This window comes from Ischnura elegans, chromosome X (genome assembly GCF_921293095.1).
Source record: "Ischnura elegans chromosome X, ioIscEleg1.1, whole genome shotgun sequence".
Taxonomy (NCBI): domain Eukaryota; kingdom Metazoa; phylum Arthropoda; class Insecta; order Odonata; family Coenagrionidae; genus Ischnura; species Ischnura elegans.
This window is the reverse complement of record NC_060259.1, coordinates 22585047-22602951: the sequence shown is the minus strand read 5'-3', so window position 1 is coordinate 22602951 and position 17905 is coordinate 22585047. Positions and strand designations below refer to the sequence as shown.

At 36.6% G+C, this 17905-nt stretch overlaps 1 protein-coding gene across 1 annotated transcript; it reads right to left on the bottom strand.

The window, feature by feature from the left end:
• Positions 1-716: 716 nt before the first annotated feature.
• LOC124171102 lies at positions 717-1175 on the bottom strand. Its single transcript, XM_046550244.1, has one exon. It carries the CDS (start codon positions 1173-1175, stop codon positions 717-719), a length of 459 nt encoding a protein of 152 aa, XP_046406200.1.
• Positions 1176-17905: the final 16730 nt, after the last annotated feature.

Here is a 17905-nt window from a genome sequence, read left to right as displayed (position 1 = left end):
GGTCAGAGGTGACGACAGTTTCGCCAGGATTCCACCAGGCGTCTTCAGGTCGAAGTGGTGCTTTCCGTGTTTTTGCCGCGTATATATAGCTCTCCCTCCTGGCGGCCGCGGTGTTGTTGGCCGGTTACCCTTGTTGCTGCGCCGTAATTGGTTGAATTTCTAAACACTCTCTTCCAGGCGTTGGTTATATTATATCCGTCTTCTCTATTGAAATTTTTGGGCGTTTTGATGATCTCTATTGCCTCCCTTATCAGCCTGGGGTAATACCTCTTTTCTATAGCGATGATTTTCGCTTCGTCAAATATTATATTATGCCCAGGCTAACTCATGCATGCCCGGCAACTCCTGAGAGGTCGAATTTCTTCTTCTACGTGGCCCTCTTGTGCTCCTGCAGGCGGATCTTCATGGATCTGCATGTTTCACCGATGTATGCTTTACCGCATGAGCAATGAGCATGGTATGCGGTATACCCCTTAGTTTGAGATTATTTGGAATCTTATTTTAGGTTTTGGGATAATCTGGTTTATTTTTGTCACGCATTTGAATCTCGTGACGATTTTATTCTTCTTTAGGATTCTGGAGATATTTTCACTTGTGCCGGCGACGTACGGGATGGTAGCGTATGTTTCTGGCTTTTTATTTGGCTGCATCGCCTTGTCTAGTGTCCTGTTGCGTTTCTCTACTTGCGCAGTCCTTTTCAGGATCATTTCTCTGTTTTATCCATTCCTCTTGAGGGTCTTCATCAGGTTCTCTTTTTCTTTGGCCAGTGATTCTGCATCCGAGAGTTTGTAAGCGCGGTGCAATCGTGTTGCCACTAGTGAAGCCTTCTGGGATGGATGGTGGTGTGAGTTAGCATTCAGATAGCTGTCAGTGTAGGTGGTCTTTCTGTATATTTTGTGGCTGAGACTCCCATTGATCCTCTTATTCACCATTACATCCAAAAATGGGATTCTTCGATCTTTTTCCATCTCCATTGTGAACTGTATTGCTGGATGCTGGGAGTTGATGTGCTTCAGGAAACTCTGCAGCTCTTCGGGTCCATGCGGCCAAATTAAGAATGTATCGTCCACGTATCTTAGCCATAATTTGGGTTTCTTGTCGTGGGATCCGATCGCCATTTGTTCGAATCTTTCCATGTAGATGTCTGCTATCACCGGGGATAGGGGAGACCCCATTGCCGCTCCTTCGCATTGTTCAAAGAAACTTCCATTCCAGAGGAAGTATGAGTTTCGTAGTCAGTGCTCTAGCCAACGCCTGGAAGAGAGTGTTTAGAAATTCAACCAATCACGGCGCAGCAGCAAGGGTAACCGGCCAACAACACCGCGGCCGCCAGGAGGGAGAGCTATATATACGCGGCAAAAACACGGAAAGCACCGCTTCGACCTGAAGACGCCTGGTGGAATCCTGGCGAAACTGTCGTCACCTCTGACCACGAAACGCGGCGATAACCCGAAAATGGAGAAATTCACTAATCTTCCAGATGTACGCAGACGTAGGGTTCATACTCGTTATTCATTCTTATTGGTAGTTTTTCCCAATTCACATGGAGCTTTTACTCAGACCTTAAATCTCAATGCATTTACATCTTTATGAAAAAGAAAGAAAAGATGATTTGTAGTCTCATAAAATATCCCTCATTCAGCCATTCTCTTCATGTTTTACAATAAAAAATGGAAATTTTACAACGAGTTTTCATGATTCATTGACGTCATTAACTCTTTTCCGTTAATTAACTCGTTCAGAGAGGAAAGTTCAAGTCGCTGGTATGAGTTAATCAGCAACAAAACGAGCGAGGTCAATGCACGAGATTGAGTAGTGGCTAAGACTCAGTGACCCGGTCATTAGAGGTCGGTGACGTCATTGACTTGGGTGCTGAAGGGTTAATGCCGTCGATTTTTTGCCACGAACATCGCAAGAAGTAGGCGACGGGTCGGAAACGGAAAAATAAGGGTCTCTTTATGCTTAAAACTCTATTGCTATCAATAATGAAGGATATTTGCTGAAATACTCCTTTGAATTCAATTCATGTGTGTGACAGTTTTCTATCGGAGAATTTCTCCTTTGGAAGTTTCTTCAAGTTAATCGTTTAATACATCATATAAGAGTATTTCGTTGGTCCCACACCTTTGACTGGGTGCAAATATTTTTGTGCCTTATAGCTGCATTCTTGCCGTCCTCAGCCAATGAAAGTTCCACAATCCCGTTTGGAGAAAGGAATGGGGAAGGCGAATAAATTCACTTCTGCAGTCCTTCTGGCTCAGGAAGCTTTGCGTAATAATTAGTCCGTCTGCCGATTGCTTTTGAAAGGTAAGGATTTTGGCGTCTCCGTCTCTCTATTTCAAATAGTAGAATAGTAAAAGATTTATTTTGCATCCATAATACTATGACATAATTATTCTATCTATAAATGTCATATTATGTCGGGGAAGCTTTTTCTAGTTGTTTTATTGCGTCAATAATTTTTCTTTGAAGCTCTTTGAATACTCTAGAACTAAAGTTTTAAATGGCATTTAGTTTAGCGAGAAAAGTTCACTTACTGTTAATCCGGAAGAAAATACAGGAACCAACTTTGCCTGATATTGACACATACCATCCGATCAAAGGAAATCCAATTAAGTTCAAATTCGCTCGAAGTTTCTTCGAGAGAAGAAGTTTGTACTCTACTTTATGGCAGCTAACAGTCTCTGCGGAGATGGAAGATCACGACTACTTTTCACAGCTAATGAAGCCATTAGAAAATCCGTTGATGCTCATAGAGACAGAAATATGGATGGCAACATTTTAGGCGATTAATGTCTTTATTTCCTTACTAATAACGCGGCACATCTGCTCACTTGCTAAGAATTCTTCTTTGGGAATTGCTGACACTTCGTAGTGAGATTAATGAATTGTCAGACTTGCATTATTCACACTAAGACAGTATTCGTCGGTGTACAGCTTTGGCTGGCGTACTGAAGGCTTCACTCAAAATACCTGCAAAAAGAAATTCACCTTATCTCTATCTAAAATAAATTAGTGATATAACCTATCTTGAACAAATAATTTCCTTTATATACCAAAGGTAGATGAAGACTGCCGTCAGTATGTGTCTAAATCTTAAGTATTTCATCTCTCCAACGTGTGAATCGCCCTTCTGTAAATTTTGCCAAAATACTCAATTATTTTTTGCAAAATTTATGCCTTCATTTGGTTATGACTTGCCCTCATACCCCAAATCCATATACAAAAATCTGGGTCATGGCAATACGAGCTTCCTTTACCGTCCCTTTATTCATTGAAAGCGGAAGACAGAGAATTTATTTATTGCTTTTATATATTTATAATTATTTAATGGGGAACAATGCAATTGAAAAATCTTGCGGGAGTGGGCAAGCAGAGCTAGATTTATGCATTTCACCTAGCAAGCTCACTTAGAACGAACGATCAGCAAAGAATGGAGATTTAAATCAAATGTAGGAGAGCTGTAATTAATTTGCGTTCTCTTTGGGCTAATGGTGATTGAGCGTGGTGTAGTAACTGAAAATTTAAGGGAATTATTTTACTTTTGAGGGAGGTTTATCACGGACGTGAACCCCAAGAAATTCCATCGGCTTTAAACGTATTTCAAGGTAGCTGAGATAATCTGAACGCCTTGTACTGAATGATTAGCTAAGTTTGGGATTTTTGAGGAAAAACTTTTACTCTGCCAGGCCTCCAAATCAAACATAATATATCATTGTTTCTTGGATAAGTAAGATTGAATGCGTTAGTACTTGAAAGAGGATACTTTTCATTTAAAACAAAGCTTAGTTACTCAGCATAAAATGGTGAAACAGTAACGTGTTTAGACAGATTATATGCAATATTCCATGCTCTGTCTTGCTCAACGATTATATGAAGGAACAGTTTTCCCGTTTAATGATCTCTATAGACTTTTTTATTTCATTTCTGGCTGACCATTTCACATTAAAGAAAACTTCTATGCAGTAACTATTAAGTAATAACGAATGGTAGGGATAGAAAATAACAACTGCTAAACTGTTGAGCACTATAAACTACGTTTCTAACATTCTGAGCTCTTTCATCCGGATGAGGGAAATTATTAAGTATTTGCAGAAGGGTCACTTCGGAGATTAAAGGGTTTTGGATTAATAAGATTCAGTGAATGAAGAAATGTGTGTGCCATCTTCTTGTAGCAGTTATGACAGCTGGAATTTAATCATACTCTGAAGCATTGCTGAAACTGATAACAAGATTGAATAAATTAAACAGTTAGAGAGCACTATGCTGCGATCCTTGTTTAAATAGCTATTATGAAACCTCATTAGCTTAAATAATTGAATTCTAAGCTAATTTGGTGGGCAAATGTATAAATATGAGAATAATCATTTTTTAATAAATAGTAGGAACCGTTTGGCATTGCTACATCTTTTTCACTTCATAAAGCTCTATTTATTATTTTCTGAAAATTTATAGATCATTTCTTTCCCATCCTATTTATTTCTGCTTTAAAAAAAGAATAAGTAAACGTGAGTTCACTTCATAAAAGTATTTAGTAAATTTTAGCTTGAATTTGGTGAATTTAAACATAGCATCATATAGCTCACGATTGTTGGCTATTCATTGGGATATTAATGCTATGAAATAAATATGAAATAATTTGTTGCAATACTACTTGCCAATCAAAGCTTACATTCTTTTATAGGAAAAGACATTCTTTTATATGAATCTAGCATAATCTCATGGCACTGAAATCCATGGCACTAAAAATATTGCGATTTATAATTCGTTTTATTTTAAAGCCAACGCCAAGGAATATTAAGCCAGTGAAACTCACATACTATATTTCGCAACGCTCCTAAAGTACTAAGGTCTGAAAAAATATTTTTTAAAATCACGAAGTGATTCATGATTTCATTGATTACTTGATGATATAATGATATCATTTTCGGCTCATCGCTAGTAACCTGACTGGATGGAAAAAAGTCCCTATCTCGCTATTCCTTGTTGCAATGGTTTTTGTAGGGCAATTATTTTTTCAGGGGCTTCGTTTAAGTGGGAAAAGCTGTGATCCTTTACCCTTAATAAGCTAAACCTTTTCCATATGAGCTCTTGCGAAGGAACTGCAATGAACAGAGAAGGGAGATATGCTGAGGTAGATCACCGCAAAAGAATTTCACCCGGTCGCTTCCGGCGTCTTAACCCATAGGAGGCCATAATTTACCGCAAATTGCTTTCATTACACACCATAAAAAGTGTATGTAACTCCTGAACTACTGTTTTGAACCAGTGTAGTCATATATAATTATTCTCGGCCACTTTCTTTGATGAGAAAAGTTAGAGATATGGAACCACGGAAAAAGCTGCGAGAAGATTCTCAGGTTAATCAAAATACGGAGGAAATTTACTTTATGTTAGCGTTAAGGAATCTTTGAGTGACAAAAATGCTGAAATTCATCATTCTTTGTGCCGACATTATGTATTGCTCTTAACAAGCATATGTTCTCAATGTTATTTTCACTTTGATCCGCAATAGATATTGTGAACTATATTCATTTTTGTGGCGTTTAGTTCAAACTCAGCGGAGTTCGGAGCCTCGTAGCAGAAAGGAAATGGTACATTAAAATCTGTCATTCCATCAAAAATGTTGCTAATTAGTTTTCATGATAAATACGTTTTGGAAAAACTAGTAGGAGGTAAAATATATGGTGCTCACATGAAATGTTATGACCAGCAAAATTATGTGTAGTAAAGCTAAATCCCTATTATTTGATATTCTTGTTTCCTCCAAAACGTAATGAAAAACCCAATGTCCTGTTTTATTTTGAACGAAAGCAAAGAGTTTAAATCATTGCCTAAATTATCAAAAATTGTAGAAATCATCAGAAGCGGGAGATTTAAGTGCTTGTACATGTCAGAAGAAGTGGAAAGTCAATGATAATTCAACGTTTGAAAGGGAAACTAAAAGGTACAATACCGTTAGGAAGACCGGGAATGCGTTGAAACTACGAAGTAAAGAAGGATATGAGGAAACTGTGGAATGCCTCACGACCGTGGAATTTGGAGGTGCTTGGGTCGTGACACAAAAGACCATTTAGATTTCCAATGGCCACAGGAGTAAGTAAGTAGAAGGATGGAATGTATTCATTTCAAACGACATAATCTTTTGGATATTTGATTTTTCCGTTCATATACATTGATATTGGAATTTTTTATTGTTTCTATTCAAGGACATTGATGGAAATATTTTACTATCAGGAAATGTCAAGGGATGCTTTGAAGATTGCTTTCCCATGAACATATTGTCTTTCACAAGCTCCTATTTATCGCAATATAAGTTGACCGTGTAGTCTAGCATAATGAGACAAATATTTGTGATTAAATCGGTGTCATTTTTGGCCAGCATGCCATTTTATTAAAAAAATCCATAAATATTGCCTTTAAATTTTAAATATTGTTAAATAGGTAATCTCAATCTGATAAATCTCATCTAATTGGAAATTAATTCTTTAATACCATTGCATATCTCCTCTACTCCATAATAGCGAATATAATCATTCGATGGGTATTATTTAGCAGTGTCATTATGTTTTGGTTTATGGGTAATGAAAAACTCCTTGACACTTATCAATGATTTTGATGGAACATATCATTACCACCCGACCCGAGCCGATTAGAATGAATTATTTTTTATATTCCAATTGCGTATTTGCAAGCGTTCTTTGCTATGATCGAGCGTCTAAGCAATGCATATAATGCCAGCCGATCATACGGTTTGGTTTCGAATGTTAAATTTAAGGATCAATTATATTGAATAGCATTTGCAATAATTTTATGTGCCGTTTCTATGAAGTCCTATAGTGAGTTTAAGAGACTAAATTCTGTTGGGATTTATCTCATTTTTATTCAACCCATTGGGCAGAGAATATGTTTATGCTCGTAAGTGAATTTTATTTCTCTGATGGGCCTAATATATTGTAGCTCCCAATATATGTTCCGATGAATGCATGCAACATTTAAAAACTAATATCCCTTTTTACGTCATATTTTTGTTTTTTTACTGGGAGAGGAATTTTAAGATTTTACTCTACTTGAACCTCATTGATCACCGCTTCGAATTTTCCTTCCTCATTGTGAATTATTTCCACATGACAAATTTGATTACATTCAACTGGTTCTATTACACCCTTCAGAAAACTCTAACGGAAAGTAATTTGCTGCTCACCTTCCGTATTCTAGTACCTTGCTTGAGAGGATTTTAGTCACTACAATTGAACCTGTTGGAGCAGTATGTAAATCTGATCTTAAAAACCTTATGAATACGATTCATGCCTCCAGTGCTGATAGTGGTGAAGTGAGCAGTTGTAACGAAGTGCCGCATTGATTGTTTGCAAATCCGTACAAATGGTCTCATGGCATAAGGAGATCATCCGTTCATTTTGGGATCGGGTGAGGAAAAAATTACGGCAACTGTCTTGTGAGCATCTCTCAGGCACTCATGCGGAAAACATACCAACATTTTCCGCAGATATGAGCCCTCTTAATGGATATGGTTTACCCACGGGACTTCGCTGGCCACCTGTCATCCACTATGTCTTACTAAGGAACACAAAAAGGTCGTTCATATATAAGGTTTCCCCTTCAAATATGCTTTGTTGAGCTCAGGAATTTTTGCTTGTAATTTATATTCCGAAGGATTGTATTACTCTCCTTTGAATACATTTTAATATCGAGTAGAGACTGTTTTCTTCGAATTAAAAAAGCTAATATGAATCCCATTTCATAAGAATTGTATCTAATTTTAGCTGGAATTTATGCCATCGCTTGAACATGAAATTTTGTTTCTAAAGTTTCGTGTTTCTTAAGTGATAACTATATATTCTATTAAATAGTTTTGTTATAGTTTCATCTGATATTTATTTTACAGGAATTTCTTTAAAAAAATATTCTCCTCATTTGGCCAGGTTTGTAGACGTACCATCCAGTGATTTTGATATGAAAATGGCTGAGATTCGGACGCAATATCAATGTTGTCTTTATGATCAATTATATTTGGCATGATTTTTTAATTCATTGATATTTAAGGGCATTTATGATTAAGTAAAAAATTATTTTAAAAAATATTGGACACTTATTAGCATATGAATATTTTTGTGGCAATACAGCGCTCTTGTATTTGTTCTTGGTGAATGTTTTGTGTGCATTGTGTACATATTTATTTAAAACTACCTTTTCATCATGTCGATGTAGCTACTTTATTTTCCTTATCTTAGGTCTGGGACTCGTAAGAATGAATTTATTCTGCAGAGAGATGGATTTTGAGGCATGCGTGTGATATAAATTTGTTTCTGAATGTGGGAACGAGAGTTGGTATCTTCATGATCCGTCAACAATTAGAAAATATTAAAGCGGAAACAGCTTTGCCGCCTACATATTGATTAATTGGGCTTGTTGATTGATTAAATGATTAGCTTATTTTCGGGAGTATATTAGGCTAGTTTTGTTGGCATAACATTGAGGAAAGGCCAATCATAGGCTCCTGACCTTGAATGCAAGGGCTTACTTTGAACTACCTGCCACAGAAGTCCTTGCAATAATAGGTGGCCCAAGGAAAGCCTATTTTCTCCCTTACCTTATTTTGTGCTATGCGCACGATTAATTGACATCTATCGTCATCTATTACATTCAGCTATCAGTTTTAACACTAACTTGGGTTTTTGTTCTGATACCTGTGCATCAATATGTAGGTTTGCGTTTGAGGCAATCCTACGTTAAGTTCCGCTTCAGTGATCTTCTGCTTGTGAAAGACTCGTGCAATGATTGTGACTGTTTTTTAAAGCTACTCACAAAAATTTAAAATGATTTCATTTTCAACAATGAGTTTATGTAGAATTATCATTTGTATTACCAGTCACTATCATATAATCATGACATCTAATCCATGCATCCGGGTTATAATCATGGTAACGTGGTATTTTATATCTTCAGAAGCTTTAAAGATATGATATATATTTAAATATGTCTTTATTTTTTCGGTTACATTCCTCATGTTTCGTAAAAGTCAGTCTTGGCTGCAACTCTACGCTCCACGTGCTAGCCGTATGAATAAACTCAATACTAATGTTTTCATGGTTTCTATGCATCCCTATATCTCTATGTGCCCTATTATATCGTTCCTTCTAGTAAAGTAGATGAAAGGAAACGGCCATTGCTATAAATTTTGCGAGTAGTATTTAATAACAATTTCGAATTCTTTAAGCTACCGCGTATCTCTTTGGAGTGATAATTTATCAACTGAAGTGAAAGTAATTTTCTCTTCCTTATTTGCAGCTTTGTATCATTGTTTTCCAAGATATTTGGAAAAAGTGGCTTGTGATTCCTAGTAATTTAGAATATAATATTAGAAGAAGCGTGAAAGATCGCGAGTAATAGATACTTCAAAGAATATCTTCGTGTGCCACTAATGAAAAAATCTAGACGGTCAAGTTTATGAAGATATTGAGTCACATTTGGAGTTCATGTTTAGATAATAGATGAAAATGTCAGCCCTTATACAATGATGCCGTTTCGTTTACAAAAACGCCATTTTTAATACATTCAACGAAAATTATTGTAGAGGCAGTTTTATGTCGGGAAAAGTTAATTATGTTGCGTAGCCTACTAAGTGTAAGGAGTCGTTAACGCTCCATGACTCTGTAGCTGACACAAGTGTTCGTGTACCGTGCAAAATGTTCTAGGTAGGCCATTAAGAATGTGTACCCTACCAATTACCCTTTCCACTAACGCTACTGTGTCAACTTACCCATAAGAATGAGTCCTATGTAAATGTGTACCTTTCGTTAATTACTGTTTGTAAGTAAATACCCCAAATGTGGCATTTGAAGTGAGTTAAGGAGTTGAGCTTGTGATTTTCCTTTAATCTGTTATGTGCCAGCCTCCTCCCGGTCTCTCAATTTCCATTCCAACCTAACTCCAAGTTGTGCCGAAAACAGCCGTCATGCACTGAAACTTTCCGAATCTGCATAACTTGTATGTGTAAATGCAGAATTTAACTACCACACTTCAGGAGGTTTGCGAGTGGCATGAAGCTTCTGCTTCGACTTAGTTCCTTGCAAATTTTTCGCGCGAGTGCGCCGGAGTGGGCTGAAGAAACTGTATACAAAGGCGGAATTGGCGCAGGCCTGGGACGGCTGTTTCCGTGGGTCCGCACCGCAGGGCTTTCCCGGAGAAAGTTGTTCCAAGCGTCGGTCCGACGGAGGTAGAGTGGAGTTGTTCGATTTTCAAAGCCTTTTACTCGGGTACGACGAAAGAGTTTGCTAGAAATTACGATTCATCTGCATTACGCGTTGCGCGAGGGGCTTCGTCGGGAAGATGATTACGGAGGAGTGTTTCGGACCTCGAGTTCTCCGCTTGCAGCGCCCTCAGGGTTTGTGGTGACGGGGGGTGCCTATTCCTGGAAGGGTTGACCTCCTTTAGTTTCCATCCTTTGTGGCCGGGTTAGATTGTGAGCCAAAGAGAAGTGGATTATGTACGAAGGTTGGAAGCATCACACTTACATATATAGACATGTGGAATTCATAGCCAACATTGAAAAAAAAATAACTTTAATACTGCAATATTTGTGGTGAACTGGAAAACCTCATATGTACCCGAATAGATTATAAAGTAGACGCCCTCTAATGAAATGTTCGCCATGCACTCTGAGGAAGTACACGTCCAACAGTTAGATTTTTTAGAGCGTGAGAAGAGAAATGACAGCTTGTCGATCGAAATATTCTAGATAGCTCCAAATTTTATCAATTTAAACGTATCCATCAGGTTAAAATATTTTTTTTTTCAAAATAAATACCTAATTTTGTATTTCATATACGTGTACGTCATTAATATGATTACGTGTACGGATCCAAATGAAGAATTTTCTTACATATAAAATGTGATAGTTATCCGAATAAGTAAAAATTTAATTCCAATCGTTTTTGAATAAATGTTTTTATCTTTGATATTCGGGATTATTTGTCTATATATATTGCTATCACCAATGGAATTGCGTCATCATAAAAAATGCTCGGTTTAACATTTATTTGCTCTTCCGTAAAATTTTGACAACTGTAAACAAACACAAAATATTGGCAGAAATGTAACATATTATGTGTCACCTAATATCGTTGAAAATTTAACGTAGAGGAGGATCGGTTTGGTGTGTTTACTAGAGTATAAGCTTCCCACTCGGTGGGCCCGGATTTTAATCCCGGCTATGGGAGAGACTTAACAATGCCTACCTGATCCCTGCTTCATTGCTTTGTTGAGAGCACTTTAAGAATGACCCTCTGCCGTCAGATGGGACGTCTACCTGTGGACCCCTTAGCAGCAGGCTAATGCCAACGCCGAGTTTCTCTCCAGTTATCCTTACCCGCCTCTTTCTGTGGAGGAAATGATCATAGCTGTCGGTCGCCATCTCCAAATACCATAACAAATGTAGTTCATGCAGTATTGTATTTGGTAATGTTAAAATGCAAAGGTAGGGGTTATTTTATCTCAATTGAACAAACGTTTGTCCCTTAGGGTCTCATTTTTCAAGTTCATTTCTATATTAGAATTTAGAGTTGATTTAGATATTGAGAGCTGATTTCTATCTATAGCCATCTCAAACGGTCTTTAAAACAGTTAACATTTTTTAAATAATATCAAATCTCCCAAAACAATAAAAGACACCTTACTCAAAATAATTACATGAGTTAACTTACATACTAGCTGCTTGTCTGATCTCAATCTTCAGTACATCTCTCGCTTAAAGTTCGAAAAGTTCATATTGTCAATAAAATCAATGAAGTTGATGGTTTGTAATTGAAGCTACTGGCCATTTTAACATTGTTTTGATTATTTGTCACATCCATAAACTTGTGTTATAAGCCTATGGGATGTATTTCCTAAAGAGGAGACGGAACGGTGGAGAAAAATGTAATTTCTTAGATATTTTCTTAATCTATGAGTTGGGGAAATATTTACTTTTCAAATGAAAGGATAAATGTGTGTAGATTATCAAAAAAAAGTTTTTTTGAATTTTAAAATTTAAAAATAATATCATAGGGAATTTAATGCCTTTTTTGCGTTTTCCAATTTAGTTTGTAAAATAGTCTGGAGTATTTAGTAAGAGGTGATTGCATACAAATTTATATGGTGCATATAAACACAAACTCTTAACAAAATATGAGACTTTAAGGGGAAAAAGTTTGTTCAGATGAAATTTGTGGTGGAATGACCTATATCTTTTTCGGCCCTGGCATGTTGTATACGATTCATCGACGTTTGAATATTTTCACCGCTTGGCTAAGTGAATTGTAATAATTGCAAATTGCTCAGAGCGTCATGACAGATGACAGTATCACACTGCCTTATCATTCACAGAAATAGCTAATATTGTTTGTTAATATTTTATTAACCAGTAAAAATTAATTCAGACCAAAAATAACTACGGATTTGTCCCAGGACTGAGTAGGATAGAGGAATACGATCAGTTATTGCTTTCCGAGCATTACGCTCTCTTTCGATGTAGTCAGCCTCCCTTAGCTTCTGGGGTTAGATTGGGAGTAGCTAGGGAGTGGGGGATCCAGCTTCCCTCCCCTTCTTCCCCCCGAACATTTTGCCGTCTTGGCAGTTTCCATTCCCATGGGGTGTCGTCCCCTATCCGACCCGGCCGCAAAACTTCGCCCCCAAACTGGATTATTTGGAAGACACTCACTCGATTGAAGGCCTCGTCCCCTCCAAACTGCTTCATCACGCCTCTCCCCGCGCAATCTATAGCCACAGCACACTGAGACTATCTGCCTGCCTTCCCGTGAATTACTCTGGTTTCACTCGTGACACCCATTTGCATGGTGCACTTCTAAACTGACGATACGGGTCGAGTGAAGGCTCGATGCGTTACTCGCTGCTATAGTGCCGGTGATAACGTCGCTAGACTACCTGGTCGCAGTCGTTCCTATGGATAATTTTCGATTTCTCTTTTGAAGTAAGCGCTGCTGGCATTGAAAAGAGATTCCTTTCGCGGCCTGAGAGTGAGCTTTTAAGCTAAATAAAATAATGTATTATTGCGTATGTATTATGTAAATATTATATATGTTTGGAAAAGATATATTTTATTAGTATAAATTCTATGGTACTGAAGATAAATTTTTATTAACGAGCCGTTAACTTCAGATTTCATGTAGTTACCCATGATAAATTTTATTAACTTGGAAGTATTTCATAAATAGTGAAAGAAACTAAATTTCCTGTTTAAATTTGTGAGTATTATAATTGCTGTCTGAATATTTATGAATTATGTATTGAACTTTATACTTTCCATTTTCATGAAAAAATAGTGATTAAATAAATTATATTTGTTTTTAAATTATTTATGGAAATAGACAGGGATATAAAAATTGCCTCATAGATTTTTCAGTTTCAATATTTATATTTTTCGTGCGGTTTCAAAAATAATATATCCTCCCACGTGTGAGTAGATCTTTCTGTGTACTTAACAGCATGAACAGAACTATTTATGTTGTGACATCCGAGTTAACATTTCGGGAAAATTATCAACGGGGGTGGAAGTGTTAACTAGCATTAAGGCATCGCTACGAGTTTAATTTATGCATCCTTCTTCATCATACGGCAGTCTCATTTGTTCCCATGACTTGACACCTCGAACTTTTCATCCTCTTAGTTGTATGGCCACTGCGCTCCTTTTTTTACTACACATGGCAATAATATTCCAGTTTCAACAATATGAAGCCGCGCCAAAGTGTCATCACACTGCTGGAAAAAAAGTGCGTAGTTTGAACGAGTCTCATAGTTTCCCTCTTTAGCTTTGTTTTCCAGACATAAAGCCGTTGTCTCCTTGGCGCCTTTCGTTAAGAGCATGCTAATGCCGACGCCGGGTTTTTCTCCAACCTTCCATATTCTTCCCTCATGACGCAAATGACCTCAGATGTCGGTCGTATACTTCAAATACCATATCATATCGTGGCAAACCTCAATGTTTACAGGTGTCTATAAGGTTTCGATTCAGTTTTGATTCAATACACTGCAAACTCAGGTTAGCTGAGTTTTTTGCGCACTTTCTGTAATAAGGATAAATTAAAGCTGATTAACTGACAAAAAATAAATTAACTGATGTTTAGCTCGACAGTAATAAGGTTAAGAAGCGTCGAAAACGAGCGATTTCTATCTTTCCTATCGTTTACAGCGACAAATAGCGCGGAATAAAGTCGCAATCGTTGCAGAGGTTTCGGGCAGTACAAAAAAGGACTTGATGCAGAAGAATACCTGCCTGAAATGTTTTCCCTTTTAATCGTGAAATGAGATTTTGAGACATGATTTCCGCGGAGAAGAAAATGAATTTCCGCTGTACAAATTTTATAACGACAGTGGTAGATTTTATGCATTGGAATGGATAAGAAAATATCAGCAATTTTGTGTCATCGAAAAATATTCTCTCGGACAGGTTCGAACTACCACACTCAAATGACTGCAGTGGAAAATCCGCTTTACTTTTATGCCAACTCCCTCACTGATTTTACTGGTGATTCGTTACGTGTTTTCGTAAGTCATGCACAAGAACGAACCAATCTTCTAGTATCACAAAATCAAACTGAATTATGATTTAGTGACGTTAGATTTCAGTGGCATTATTTGCAGTGGCATTGCGGCTAATTGTTTTATATTTTACGTTCGTTAACTCTCAACATAAGGCTACTGCGTTAGTTGTATAAAAACATACTTCGATGGATCGGTTATTTTCCGCGAGAAATTAAAGAGAATTTCTAGAGGTGTATTTATTTTCTAGCATGAGCTGCGCAATTCATTTGGCATTATCATTGCACATAACCCGATTGTATTGCCCTTTACTGATGTAGCAATAACAATATTGCGGGAGATGGGAATGTTTATCAAATTTCCCTCATACTGGTATTATAGAAAACACCGAAAATGAATTTTTAAACTGCGGCGAAAGGGGCGCAACTCAATTTGTGAAGAAACTTTTGTAAACCACTGTACATCCAGAAGTATTTTAATTTTTTAAGAGTAGGTATTTTTCGGAACTCCCTTACATATTATTTTGATTGATTTAATTTTATTTTCCTTTTGCGATTTTGTTGGCTATTAATATATCCCATCCATATTTGTCACATGGTATTAGGACCGGCATTAGTGAATTTATGCATATTTTGTACGTTTTATATTTTTTTTAACTCGTCATTTTTGATTTTTCAAGATTTTTGAATTTTTTTCTAAACTTATGTTTTTTTAACCGGTAATAGTCTTTTTGAGTGTGAAATACCTTCAATCACCGGAAAATGTAGTGAGCAACGTCACACACATCGCACATATATCGTGTCTCGCCGCGTCTCTACCACTTTTACTGCACACGACTCACCTTTTTGAGGGAGATGTTTTTACAGAACTCTTGGAAAAAATTTCGGCTGTAAAATTTCTTTCCCAAAGTTTTGCCGGAAAATTTTCCCCTGCATTCAAATTATAGCAATGAATTCACAGTTGTGACAGATAATGTCCATTTCTAAGCAAATGATTTTGATTCAGCAAATTTATTGCAAGAAAACGTGGTTTGCCGAGGGTTTAAGTGGAATCAAAGTGCATTTTATCAGAACATAATCCTGATTTAAAATTAGTATGATAATTGCGTTGATTAATTTTTACGGTAGAGTTTCGAATTTGAATACGCTCATTTTAGCATTTGGAGTTCATTCCTAAATCAACAACTCCTGATCACTCAATAAATACACATTTAGTGTAACTGGTGTCTCTACATAACTTGACAGGGAAAGGTAAAAAAACGTTCATTACTGCTAGAAAATACATTCAATTGTATCAAAAAGCTGAAATAATGTTCGCTATACAGTAAGCATCATTAAAATATAAAATTTGGGCTCTTATTTTTGGGGTTTTGATGTGAATGCTGTAATTTAATTCATATCACGACCATTAGCATAAAAATGGCGCTAAGGTTGGCTCATATAGCTGTAGAAAGTATCAACTTAAAAATGAGGGTGCACATGTTGACAATATTTGTTTCGTAAGTTTACTTTTTAATCTTAATGAGCATCGGCAGTGGTGACAAGACCTATGTAAGTAACAAATTGGAAATCTCTTTCAAATCAGGCAAAAGAATATTTATTTTCTTTAGTTACAATTATGCGGACATCCAATCATAACCAGGGTAACTTTATTTTCTACATAATGGACGATTTTTGGTCGACAGATTTCCGTTGTTAAAAATTATAATAATCTGTTTGTGGGCCCAAGTGATCTTACAAAAAAATATGTGAAACGCACTCGAAAATTATGTTAAGAAATGTAAAGTTATAATTGTAAGAAAATTTGAGAAACTCGAATTATTTCGTCGTAATTCTGATAAACCCGTAAGGCTAGCATTGCAAATATGGCATAGGAATTTCTATACGCATTACAGATGGAAAGATTCCAATATTAGGAATGGATTTATAGACTTGATTTTGCGAATTTATGTAATGTGATCATAATGCTGCAGAGACTCGTGTTGTCTAGAAGCGATAAGCGTTGGCGAATTTTACTCAAATGGAGTAATAGGGATGAGGGTCATTCCTAGCAGATGCTCTAACCACTGCTGGAGTCGCATTTTTATTTTTTGGAATGCTAGAGGTCAGGCTATTGCATACCAGTATTTCCAAGCGTCCAAATGTTTGAGTACCCAAATATATCCATAAGGCGCAGTATGCTAATAATTTGATCAATTTTCTTCCAAAATAAAGTAACTGACACAAAAATTGCAGTCAGAGTTGGAGGTAAACAGGGAGTTAGAAATGCAATAAACTGTGAAGGTCTTGAAATTCTCTCTGAAATGTATTTGAAAAGATAATTCAGTTATCCAATCATCTTTCTCACAAAAAACTTGCGGTAAAATGAGTTGAAAACATATTGGCTGTGGAACTGGCGTTTTGAAAAACAACTCTTTTGTGGAAATTGCGTTTATTGAAATGCATTTTGGAGGGAATTGACGGATTTGAAATTTTGTTTTTATATGAACTACTACAGAAGTTTTCCGATTTCCCGAAAGGAGAAATTACAGAAATCTCTCCTGGTCATAAGGCAAAGCTTAAATTGCGAATATTCCTGGATTTTTCAGGTATTCCCCGGTCTCCAAGCCAACAGAGGTAGTTGGAGGGTCTGTGTGACAGTTAGTACTAGCGACCGAAAGTGTGGTGAGCTAAGCTGGAACATTATTATGGAACAAAATTTGTTATCGAACACTTCTCTCGTAGGCGCAATGAACAAAGTGGAGAAGTGTGAGGAAAATACTCTTCAAACCCTTTGGTGGAATATGTCATATTTTATAATTTTTTTCTGATGCACCGTTGTGGCAAGTATATGATTCTAATGGAGTTGCGCTGGCTAATTGCTTGGATTCGCATAGAGTGAGGCAATTCTAAACGTAACATTAGTGCGCAGCCGTATCTAGAAGGAATAAATGCATTCTTCTTTCTCGGCAACTTTGGTCGTGGTGGTTCAAAGCATCATTTGCAAGTCAGAGTTTCCATAAATGGCTCTACAGAATCAATATGAAATACCTGAATGCAATGGAACCGCAAAGTACATAGTTGGTTATTTTGTTTTTCTTGGTAATTTTCGAATGGTAAAACGATTTAACCTAATCTTTTTGGCATAGAAAATATATATTTTCGAAGAGGGATTTCAAATTTTTGCTTTATTGCACCAAAATATGTTTTTTATTTTCAACGGCTTTCGTCAAGCTTATGGCATGAACCGATTATAAGAGAATAACATATTTTTGTGAAATATTGAATACATTTTTAGCAACATTGGAAATCAGTGCATTATATATTCTCAATGTTTACTTTGTGGAACAATATTACAATAATTTCAAATA

Coding starts and splice junctions, on each gene's coding strand:
- LOC124171102 (XM_046550244.1), bottom strand. CDS start 1,175: ATGGGGTCTCCCCTATCCCCGGTGATAGCAGACATCTACATGGAAAGA.